This window comes from Eumetopias jubatus, unplaced genomic scaffold (assembly GCF_037043125.1).
Source record: "Eumetopias jubatus isolate StellerSeaLion01/CBP00866 unplaced genomic scaffold, mEumJub1_p1.0 scaffold_16, whole genome shotgun sequence".
Classification (NCBI taxonomy): domain Eukaryota; kingdom Metazoa; phylum Chordata; class Mammalia; order Carnivora; family Otariidae; genus Eumetopias; species Eumetopias jubatus.
The window spans coordinates 48,098,632-48,110,971 of NW_028274822.1; the positions used below are offsets into that span (position 1 = coordinate 48,098,632).

Sequence of the window (12,340 nt, forward strand, 5' to 3'; positions counted from 1 at the left end):
GGCAGCAAGAGAGCAGCCATTTATAAGCCAAAAAGAGCAGCCTTTAAAGGAAACCAAATGGGTGCCTGGGTGGTTCACTCAGTTAGGCATCTGCCTTTGGCTCAGGTCATGATCCCGGAGAGATTCTCTCTCCCTCTGCCCCTCCACTCCCCCAGGCACTTGCTCGCTCTCTCTCTCTCTCTCTCTCCCTCTTTCTCTCTCCAAAATAAATACATGAATCTTAATTTTATGTTATGTGAATTTCACCTCAGAGAAGGAGAGAGAGAGAGAGAGAGAGAGAGCACAGTGAGAGAGAGTGCTATTTAAGAGTTTTAGAGGTAGAGCAGAGGCAGGTTATTCCCAAGTCAGAGGAAGTCATGGAGAAGAAATGGTGAGGATGAGGTTTGGAGGCTTAAAAAGTCAGGATGTTGGATCCACATGGACCTTAAAATCATCCAGCAGGATGGCAGGGCTTGGGGTGGAGTGCAATGAGTATGAGCAGGTGCCAGAGTCTTTCAAATATGTGCAGATTGTACCCCAGAGATTTGTAGACGATGCTGGTAAGGAAGCTTAGACAGAGTGAGAGAGGGATGGTCAGAGATGCCAGAGGAGAGTCATTTTCCTGACGGGTTGGACGCAGGATTAATGCTTTGGGAGTTGATCTGGAGATAGCAAAGAATGCTGACCCTTATTCCTTGCCCTGGACCCAGTCTCAGAGGGTGCTCAAGTTTTAGAGAAGGTAGGCTGTGGGAATATGGGAAGTTCTTTCACCATGGGATGGAGTTCCAGGTTAGAATAGAGCTTGTGGGTTAACAATTTTAATGGTTATAATGATTTAAGGTATATCCCTGATGCCACCAACCATCTACTTCTTAAATAGGAAGATAGAATGAAATTTACAATATTGAAAAAGTTTACAGTTCACATTTATAAATAGTATTAATATAAAAAGTGTGGTTTACGAACAATGGCATATAGTCCTATGTAATTTAAGAGTGAGTCCTTGAATGGTATAATGGCCATGTCTCTGTGAAATGGAATAAGCACAATGTTTAAAGGATTTAGCTCCAGATTTACTCCCTATCACCTCTTGATAAACTCACTGGTGCTCAGCAGAGACAAAGCTATTCTAGAATTTGCACTGCCTAAACACATGGAATCAGCAGATTCTTGGTCTCTAAAGAGAACAGGGGCATCTGGCTGGCTCAGTTGGTAGAGCATGTGACTCTCAAGGTCGTGAGTTCAAGCCCCACATTGGGCATGGAGCCTACTTAAAAAAAAATTAAAAAATAAAGAGAACAGATATAAAACTCTTTAGTCTTTAATACTGAAACTAATTGAGTCTATTTCGCAAGTAGTTGTTTCAGGCAATCAACAAATATTTATTAACTGCCTAGGATACTCCTGAAGCCCTGTGGGAGAAACAAAGAACTATCAGATATAGTTGGAGAGATAATATATTCACACATTACATAATAACACAACACTTCTATCTCAAAAGAGTGCATGATTAATTGCCAAAGAACATCTATAGAGAGTGGATGTTTCAGGATTTACTGTGAGTTAATGAGATGTGGAAAGGCTACATGGAGGAGTAAGGTGCCACCAAACTACGCCATGAAGGTTGGAGAGAAGCTATAAAGCTAGTTTCAGGGGGAAAGAATGCTGTAAGACAAGGCATAGGGGCAGGAAAGTCTGTGGTGTATTTAGCAACGACTCAGCATTTTCATAAGTTTGCTTGGGGCACATGACTGGCTCAGTCAGTAGAGCATGAGACTCTTGATCTAGGAGTTGTGAGTTTGAGCTCCACGTCGAGTATAGAGATTACTTAAAAATAAAATCTTAAAAAAAAATGTTGCTAGAGTGCAATGTTATGGAGATGGTTCAGTTGGGTTCAGTTGGGACTTAATGGTTCTGAACCTTATGCAACCCACTGCCATTTTTTAATAACAGGTATTTTGTTTTGCTTCCTTTACTGCACGATATATAAAAAATTGATATAACAATCTGGCTATAAATGATAAATAAAAGGAGAATAATATTTAATAAAAAAATACGTATTTGATTCTACTTACAAGAGGTGTCTAAGGTAGTCAAACTTTTATTTATTTATTTTTTAAAGATTTATTTATTTATTTATTTATTTGGCAGAGAGAGAGACAGCGAGAGAGGGAACACAAGCAGGGGGAGTGGGAGAGGGAGAAGCAGGCTTCCCGCCGAGCAGGGAGCCCGATGCGGGGCTCGATCCCAGGACTCCGGGATCATGACCCGAGCCGAAGGCAGACGCTTAATGACTGAGTCACCCAGGCGCCCCTAAGGTAGTCAAACTTTTAGACCCAGAAAGTAGAATGGTGGTTGTTGGGGGCTTGGGGGTAAACAGGAAGAGGAGTCATTCAATAGACCTAGAGTTTCAGGTTTAACTTGCTGAACCCCTGTTTAGCAAGATGCGAAGTTCTACAGATATGTTGCACAACAATGTGTATATACTTAACACGACTGTAGTGTGCATTTAAAAATGGTTAAGATAGTGGGGTGTCTGGGTGGCATAGCTTGTTAAGCATCTGACTCCTGGTTTCGGCTCAGGAGCCCCCCGAGTCTGGCTCCACACTCAGCGAGGAGTCTGCTTGAGATTATCTCTCCCTCTCCCTCTGTCCCTCCCACTTGTGCTCTCTCTCTCTCTCTAAAATAAATAAGTAAATCGTAAAAAAAAAGTTAAGATAGTGAATTATGTGGGTTTTTTTACTATAATCAAAATATGAATTTAAATATGAAAATATGGCTAAGTGGATTTCTTTTCATGTAGTTTGCTTGGGATTCGTTGTCTAAACTATATCTGAAGGGGCGCCTGGGTGGCTCAGTGAGTTAGGCGTCTGCCTTCGGCTTGGGTCATGGTCCCAGGGTCCTGGGATCGAGCCCCGCATCGGGCTCCCTGCTCAGCAGGAGCCTGCCTATCCCTCTCCCTACTTCTCCCCCTGCTTCTGCTCTCTCTCTCTGTCAAATAAATAAAATCTTTATAAACAAACAAACACACACACAAACTGTATCTGAAGATTCACTCTTTATATTAGTTCTGGAAAAAATGCCAATTTCACATACTCTGTATTTTTTTTTAAGATTTATTTATTTATTTATTTATTTGACAGAGACAGACACAGAGAGAGGGAACACAAGCAGGGGGAGTGGGAGAGGGAGAAGCAGGCTTCCCGCTGAGCAGGGAGCCCAGTGTGGGACTCGATCCCAGGACCCTGGGATCATGACCTGAGCCGAAGGCAGACGCTTAACGACTGAGCCACCCAGGTGCCCCGTATTCTTTTTAGACAGAACTCATATTAAATGTATATTAGACCATATCACCCTCAATGACTCTTTTTAAGATTTTATTTTTAGGTAATTTCTATTCCCAACATAGGGCTCAAACTTAACAACCCCAAGATTGAGAGTAGCATGCCCCACCAACTGAGCCAGCCCGGTGTCCCAGGGGTTTTTATATTCAAAATCTTGTCATCTATGGTAGAGATCGTTTTTTGTTTCTTTGTGTGTGTGTTTTTTAAGATTTATTTATTTGAGAGAGAGTGTGCCTGGGGCTCAAGGGCAGAGGGAGAGGGAGAGACAGTCTTAAGCAGACTCCCCGCTACGTGCAGAGCCCTACTTGGGGCTGAACTCAAGACCCTGAGATCATGACTTGAGCCAAAACCAAAAGTTGGATGCTTAATCAACTGAGCCATCCAGGCCCCTCTGTTTCTTTGGGTTTTTGTTTGTATGTTCATTTTTGCAATAGATCTCGCCTTTTATTTTATTTTCTTGCCTTATTGTCCTGGCTAGAACTTCCAATATTATGTAAAATAGAAGTGGCAAGAATGGTCACCCTTGTCTTCTTCCTGATTTTAGGAAGGAAAGCATTGTCTTTCACCATTAAGTATAATGCTAGCTGTGGGGTTTTCACAGATGCTTTCTATCATATTGAGGAAATTCCCTTCTATTCCTCATTTTGTTAAATGTTTTTAATCATGAAGAGGTGTTGAATTTTGTCAAATGCCTTCTCTGTTTCTACTGAGATGATCATGTGGTTTTTGTTCTTTATTTTATTGATATGGTGTATTACATGAATTGATTTTTGAATGTTAAACCAATCTTGCATTCCTGGGAAAAATTATACTTGGTCTTGGTGTGAATTCCTTCCACATGTTGCTGGATTCCTTTCCCTAGTGTTTTGTTGAGGATTTTTGTATCTATATTCATAAGAAATCTTGATGTTTGTTTTTAATTTAGTTATTTTTTTTTAGAGAGGGAGAGAGAAAGAGAGAGAGGGCAGAGGGAGGGGCAGAGAGAACCTTAAACAGGCCCCAGGCCTAGCACTGAGCCCAATGAGGGGCTCAATCCCACAACCCTGAGATCATGACCTGAGCTGAAATTGAGTCAGTCGCTCAACCAATTGAGCCAGCTAGGTGACTGCTTTTAACGTGGGATTTATGGTGTTTCCAAAAGTATGCTGCTGCTTCTGCCATCTTTTGAGAATTTTCCATGTGTGCTGTCAAAAAAATTCAGTATTAAAAAGATTTGTTGGGGGAAGACCCCCAAAGGCATTGTTTTATCTGAGCTCCCCTCTTTTTTTTTTAATTCAACAAACATTTATTGAGCACTTATGGATCCATTATCAAAAAAACAAATTAGTAACTATGAGCCTTTCGGTCTCAAAATCTCAATTAACAATACGAGTAGTTAAATCTTTTTGTGTGTTTAGGTCTAACTCAATCTCGTATACACCAGATTGTTTGACAATGTTAAGACCTGACGATTTTATTTTCATTCAGTCTTAGTTTAGTTTGTTTTGTGAAACAATAATACAGCTTTGGAAAAATCGATGGCTCTGGCGCGATCTATCAGCACTTTTGCTACAAATGTCAGCTTCTATTTGCATGGTTCTTTACTGTTCTTGTTGTTCCTGCTTGTTAAGCAAATTCTGTCAAAAAATAAGTTAAGTAGTAACTAGGAAATAACAGGGCCCAAACTTGTTCATATACTAAAAGTGCTCAGAGAATATCAAGTTAAGTATCAGCTATTGATTTCGAAGAAATTCTGCTGGGCAAAACTTTTCTTTGTAAGGACTATTTAGCTCTGAAGTAGGTTTCATAAAATAATGTCAAGGGAAAACTACTTTTTAGTTTATCTTTTATGTAGATACAATACATCTAGTGTTTGCTTGGATAATATAGTTTGATAAACATTTTTACACAGGGAATACAAATTTTAAAAAAGTGAAGTTTTCCTGGTATGTGGGGCATTTCCAAAATCTGTGTTTCTGCACGTGGGGAACACTTGTACCTCTAGTTTCTGACAAAGTCCATCAACATGTTTTGGGTATGTTAACTCCTATTTGCCAGAAGCCTTACTAGGTAAAATTTCCACCCTATATACTAGGAATAGGGGCAGTGCTTGAAACTCTACTTTTGGGAGGATTTCTCATTTTCTGTAAATTTCAACAAAATGGAATGACTTAGGAAAAAAACTATACTCATTCTAGCTCCTCCGTGTTCCTTCTTTTAAAATAGTAGTTTTCATTAACTTTCTGGTGTCTTTTGCAAAAGTAATACAGACTCAGTGTAGAATATGGGGAAAATTCAGTAAAGCAACAACATTTTGGTCCCATCCTTCAGAAACAGCGATGGGCAGTTTTCTTTAAACGGTAATGGAGTGTCGTAAATTGTTTTGTAAACTGCAATTTTTCCTCGTCTACCATTTTCGCCTTTTTTACAGCGACTACTGTCCGCCCTTTCTCCACAGGTGGTCGCAGCCCCTGCAGGGCGATCTAATTTCTCCCCCGACCTCCCCCTGCAGCCGGACGCCGCTTGCCCACAGGGCAGCTGCGGAACCAGCGCAGGCCGGGTACCTTTAAGAGGCAGGCGCGGGGGGGGGGGGGGCGGTCCCCGCGCCGATTGGCCGAGCTTGGAGCCACGTGGCTGTCCTGGCAGCAGAGGCGGTGGCCCGGCTCCCGGAGGCTGTCGCGGAGCTCCCCCGGGGTCCCCGGGAAGGGGCGCGGGCTGACCGATGTGCGTGAGGAGATGCCTGGTGGGCCTCACCTTTTGTACCTGCTACCTGGCTTCTTACCTCACGAACAAGGTGAGGGGGGCGGGCGCGGGGCGGCGATGATTGCACGTGGTAGATCTGGGTCCCCAAATCGTCCGTGGAACAGATGCAGCCTCCAGCTGTTTATCTGATTTTTCCTGATGGTGGTGGAGAGGAAGCTGACTCTGTAGGGAATCCTTATTTAGAAATAGAATTCGTGGAATTATTTTTGAAAATAAAATATCAAGTTAATTTTATTTAAAGTAATGTCATGAAACCCTTTTTATGAAGAGGCAGAAAAGCAATGGTACCATGTTTTTTATTTTGTTGGGAGGGGGAAACTGGCCTTGGATTTGGTACCATGCAGGGAAATGTTGGACCGCTGTGAGCTAGAGTGGGGCATCACCTCCTGTCCTGGACATTGGGCTGGAAACCAAGACAAAGTGGTGATGCCAGGCCCCGGACCACCTTCTCCTACCGTGGGGGGGGGTCTCCATTGCCCCCCCAAAACACCAAACCCCTCTTGCTCTCTGGAAAAAAAAAAAAACTATTAACAAATAGCATTTCCCTATACCTTCTCTCTTAATGTGAGTGGCTGTCTTAAGTGTGCTCAGAGGATGTGCCAGAACCCTCCTTCCCCCTGTCCAGTTGATTTTTAGTTCTGGTGATGGGCCTTTAAAGATCCATACATAGTACCTTCCTGGTAGGGGTGGGAGAGGTAGTCCTTCACAGTGGGACTCTGGTAGGGACTTTGTAACTCTTAGACTATGCCACTGTTTCAACCAGGACAGTTATGCTTCCTTTTGGCCTCCAGACCAGGTTGGCTTGGACCAAGTCAGGGCCAAATGAGAAAAGAGGTGTGTAGTGGCCCTCCCCAGCATATAGCCTCTCCAAATGAATTTTTTTTCTTGCTTTCTTTTAAAAGATTTTATTTATTTATTTGATAGAGAGCAACACAGTGAGAGAGGGAACACAAGCAGGGGGAGTGGGAGAGGGAGAAGCAGGCTTCCCACTGAGCAGGGAGCCTGATGTGGGGCTCGATGTGGGGCTTGATCCCAGGAGCCGAAGGCAGACGCTTAATGACTGAGCCACCCAGGCGCTCCTGAATTTTCTTTTGAATTAGTGAAGATTATTTTGTGTTTACAGGACAGGTTCCTCTCTTCCAGTTTTTAGAAGACTCTGTGCTAATTTTTTAAAATTTTCTTATTTCTCAGTATAGTTTCTTCCTCAGACTATTTCCCTCTGTTTGTAAAAAGAAAATTCATTCAAAAAAATCTTGTCTGTTTTAGTCTTATTGCTTCTTGTGTTAAAAAATGGTTGATTTTAGTTTGAACAGCAAGTGTTGATCTAGTCTGAGTGGCATGTTGCTCCAGCGTGTGGGCGGTTCTGGCAGTAACCAGGCTTAGGGCCCAAGGCAGCCACTTGTCCTTCTTCCCCTTACAGCTATTAAGCCTTCAGCCTGGAGACAAACTCCACGTCTTTTCTCCTTTCAAAGGCTCCCAGATTGCTCCCTTTTTTTCTTTGAGAAGCACTCGCTGCTGTTCCACCAAAAAGCAACCCTTTTCAGTGACGTGAAGAATTGCTGAAAGAATAAGTATTAGGACTTAGATTCCATTTGTCAGAGATTTCTTTTTTCAGTCTTCTTTAGCCAGGTGAAGTAAGAGCTTCAGCACTTTGTCTCCCTCCCAGTTTCTACGACAAAGCTCAGCACACAATAAACTAAATAAATATTTACTATCTTCATGAAGGTTATTAAGGGTGATGTAGCACATGGCCCAGATGCTCACTTTATCCTTTCTCTATCTCTGTTTTAGAATGAAAATATCAGGGGGTGCCTGGGTGGCTCAGTTGGTTAGGCGACTGCCTTCGGCTCAGGTCATGATCCTGGAGTCCCAGGATCAAGTCCCGCATCGGGCTCCCTGCTTGGCGGGGAGTCTCCTTCTCCCTCTGACCTTCTTCACTCTCATGCTCTGTCTCTACCATTCTCTCTCTCTCTCAATAAATAAATAAAAGTCTTAAAAAAAATGTAGAATGAAAATATCAGGGAAAAGTGGGGAGGAGCATATGGAATTATGTGAATAAATTGATTTCAGAGAAGAAGAAGGTCCATCTCTTAGTGAATACAGATCAGAGCACAGCTGTTAGCTGTAATTGTGACATTTAGGAGCTCATACGAGGAGGCCTATGTGTAGGTTAACCCATGGGAAAAAATAAGTATGTAACTTTGCCCACTACCAGTCCACTCTGTTTTCTAGATCATGTGAAGAATCAGTAGAGTCCTTACCTACAGCCTTTAATGGCTGTTAAACTTTACAAAAATTCTTAGTGTTCAATAGTAGGAAAAATAGAAAAAGATACCCAGAAAGACAAAACACAGTCCGCTCATTCCTGAAGTGTTTAAAAGACATAATAGAAATACATGTTGACCTTAGTCGGGTTGGTTTTACAAAATCCTTAAAATGCTAAAGCACAGAAAAAATTATGATGCCTCAGCAGAATTAGTTAAAAAAAAAAAGATCTTCAGAATGCAAAAGCCAAATTCCCCCAAATTGAAGAAAAATGAAGGAAATAAAGACTAGGGTGCAGTTCTTGCTTAAAGAGAAACAAAGAAGGGGGGTTGGATTTTTAGGTAAATTGGACAGTAGATAAGGTGGATACCCTGAGAAAAGAGACTTAAGTCCAGTTTTCAACAGTTGCTGTGGTTCCAACATGGCACTTCTGGAGTCTGGAAAGAGGCTTGAGTGGTTGGACCTCCACAGCATCACACCCAGCTGCTGTGCATCCCAATTTGCTGATGATCCCAGTTCCATTTCCTGACCGATGGGTGGTCAGGCTTCTGACAATACTGGGGAAAAATAGACCTGCTCTTTTTAGTATGACTTGGAAGGTCTTTCTTTTTTTAAATTTTTGCCCAATGTGTGATTTTTGGGGGGAAGGATAAAAGCCTTTTTGAAACTTGAGTGTATTTATGTTTCTTCAGTAGGGATTTCTTTGATTATACAATCAATTTGAAAATGTCCACTAATCTGGTATTTGTTTTTCAGTATGTCCTGTCTGTCTTGAAATTTACCTACCCTACATTATTCCAAGGGTGAGTATCTTTTATGCTCTTTATACACATTTGTTGGACATGTCCAACCAGCATCATTAGCTGTTCTTTAAAATATTTTTGGGGTGCCTGGGTGGCTCAGTAGGTTAAGCTTCTGACTCTTGATTTCTGCTCAGGTCATGATCTCAGGATCGTGAGATCGAGCCCCACTTTGGGCTCTGAGTTCAGCAGGGAGTCTGCTTGAGATTCTTTCTCTCCCTCTCCCCCTCCCCTGCTCGAGTGCTTTCTCTCTCTCTCAAATAAATAAATCTTTAAAAAAATAAAATAGGGCACCTGGGTGGCTCAGTTGGTTAAGCGATTGCCTTCGGCTCAGGTCATGATCCTGGAGTCCTGGGATCGAGTCCTGTGTCGGGCTCCCTGCTCAGCGGGGAGTCTGCTTCTCCCTCTGACCCTCTTCCCTCTCATGCTCTCTATCTCTCATTCTCTCTCTCTCTCAAATAAATAAATAAAATCTTTAAAAAAATAAAATATTTTAATGACTACATGGATTTTTTTTTTTTTTATGAAATAGACATACGGTAATTTATTTAGCCATTCTATTAATGGGCATTTAAATTGTGTCCCATTTTGGGGGCATAAAAACAACAATGTTATCAGACATTTTTTATATTCAAATCTGTCAAATTTCTAGCTATTTCTTTGGGATAGATTCCTATGTAAGAAGGAATTTCAGTTAGGGGCGCGTGGGTGGTTCAGATGGTTAAGCGTCTGCCTTCAGCTCGGGTCATGATCCCAGGGTCCTGGGATCGAGCCCCACATTGGGTTCCCTGCTCAGCGGGGAGCCTGCTTCTCCCTCTCCCTCTGCCTCTCTCCCTGCTCATGCTCTCTCTCTCTCTCTCTCTATCTCTGTGTCTCAAATGAATAAAACCTTAAAAAAAAAAAGGAAATTTCAGTTAAAGAATATGAACTTCTTTAGTATTCCTCCTGAATATTAAATTCTTTTTCAGAAATGTGTTACCAATTTACATCGTCTGTGACAAAGTTTCTATAATACTGTACTCAAACCATGACTGTTTTTCTCCTCTCTCTGATGCATGAGCCCCAAATGGTATCACATTGTTTTGTCTTACATTTTTCATGTAGCTGGACTGTTTTCTTATGTGTGTTACCCACTTATATTGCTTTTATCAGTGAATTGTCTACTTGTGCCTTTTCCCTTTTATTTTTACTGGGGTTTTAGTATCTTTCTTATTAATTTAATGACTTCTTCGTATTTTAAGAATGCCAACCACTTGTCCATCATGTTTATTAGAAATTTCTTTTTTTGCAGTTTGTCCTTTGCCTTTTCATTTTGTTCATACTTATTTTAATTACTTAAATATATTTTTAAGTGAGGTCATAGAGAATTTATTGCTCAGACGTAAGACGGAAGCAGCAGAAAGAACTACAGATAAACCTAGCATGTGGTCTTATGATTGAAGAATGCCATTCTTAGAAAAAAGAGATGAGGAAAAAGGGGTGTGGAGCTAGGTCATAGTGGAGATGTTGTAGAAGCAGCATAGAGTGCTCTGGCACTCACATTTCCCTTCCTCACCTTTTCCCCACTCAAGCTTTTTATTTAATTAATTAATTTAGTTAGTTAAGATTTATTTATTTTAGAGAGAGAAAGAAAGTGTGAGCGTGGGAGAGAGGAACAGAGAAAGGAAAGAGAAACTCAAGCCGACTCTGTGCTGAGTGCGGAGCCTCACACAGGGCTCAATTTCACAATCCCAAGATCACGACCTGAGCTGAAACCAAGAATTGGATGCTTAACTGACTGCACCACTCAAGCTTTTAAAAAAATAGTCGTTTTAGGGTGCTTGGGTGGCTCAGTCGGTTGGGTGTCTACCTTTGGCTCAGGTCATGATCTCAGGGTCCTGGGATCCAGCCCTGCATCAGGCCCCCTGCTCAGTGGGGAGCCTGCTTCTCCCTCTTCCTCTGCCCCTCCCCCTGCTTATGCTTGCTCTCTCTCTCTGTCTCTCTCCCATATAAATACATAAAATCTTTAAAAAATTGTTTTATTTTTATAGTGGACAAATATTGATGATTGTGATTGGTACCATTGCTTTAATGTTTATTCTTCTCCATCACAAGCTCATGTAGATATTTACCTACATTTCATTAAAGCTTTATTCAATTTTTAATCATTGTCCATTTATTTAAATGTGTAATGTGAGGAAATCATCCCTCCCCTAGTTTCATTTATACTACCCCTATGTTTTTTTTAAAAAGGTTTATTTATTTATTTGAGAGAAAGAGAAAGAGAGCATAAGTGTGAGGAGCAGAGGGTGAGGGAGAGAGAATCTCAAGCAGACTCCATGCTGAGCATGGAGCCCAATGCAGGGCTCGAATTCACAATGCCAAGATCAAGAGTTGCATGCTCCACTGACTGAGCCTCATATACTAGCTCTATATTTTATATTTTATTGTATAACCCTTCCTTTTGCCTTTGGGTTGTTAATATCATATATAAAGTTATTTTTCTAGGGTCTATTTTTGAGTATTTGTCAATTTTTATGAAAAGGGGCTAGTGCTAAATTGTTTTAATTATTATAGCATTTAAATATGTCATAGAGCAGGACATCCCTCATTCTTTTTTTTTTTTTTTTTTTTTTAAGATTATACAAATGCAAACAAAAGAGCAGGGGTCATGATCTTTGCCAGACAAGGTTCAGGACAAAAAGGACTAAACATATGAAGAAAGATGTGTTATGATGCTAAATAAAGCACGCAGTTCAAAATGAAAAGACACGTTATAAATGTTATGAAAAGACATGTTGGAGTGTGCCGTTCAAAATGAAAATAAAATAGTGATGAATATCTACCAGCCAGACAGTGGGGCAGAAATATCAGGAATACATAGAAACATACAATTAATGGGAGACAAATTTGCCACTATTTTTCCATGACATTCAGTTGGACAAACAAAAAGCTAGTGTCCATGTGTGTGTATGTGTGTATGTATATATATATAAGCTAAATAATACAATTAACAAGTAAATATCAAACCCTGCATCTTTAAAATAGAAACTATACCCTCTTCTCAAATGCCCAGGGAATAATCACTATGAATAAAACAAACAATAATTTGACCAAAGTAACAATTATACAATCTTAGTGCCCTAAAGCTAGATTTTATTTTAATTTTTTAAATTTTATTTATTTATTTGAGAGAGAGAGTGAGCGAGAGCGAGAGAGCGGTGTAGAGGG

General features: G+C 40.9%; 1 protein-coding gene across 1 annotated transcript in view; it reads left to right on the forward strand.

Moving 5' to 3' along the window:
- The first annotated feature begins 5,952 nt into the window (after nucleotides 1–5,952).
- Nucleotides 5,953–12,340, forward strand: part of SLC35D4 (solute carrier family 35 member D4) — a 117,017-nt gene continuing 110,629 nt past the window's right edge. Inside the window, exons 1-2 of the mRNA XM_028098421.2 lie at nucleotides 5,953–6,096; nucleotides 9,087–9,133. Coding sequence (XP_027954222.1) covers nucleotides 6,025–6,096; nucleotides 9,087–9,133 — 119 coding nt within the window. The 5' untranslated portion in view covers nucleotides 5,953–6,024. The remainder of the gene's footprint in view (nucleotides 6,097–9,086; nucleotides 9,134–12,340) is intronic.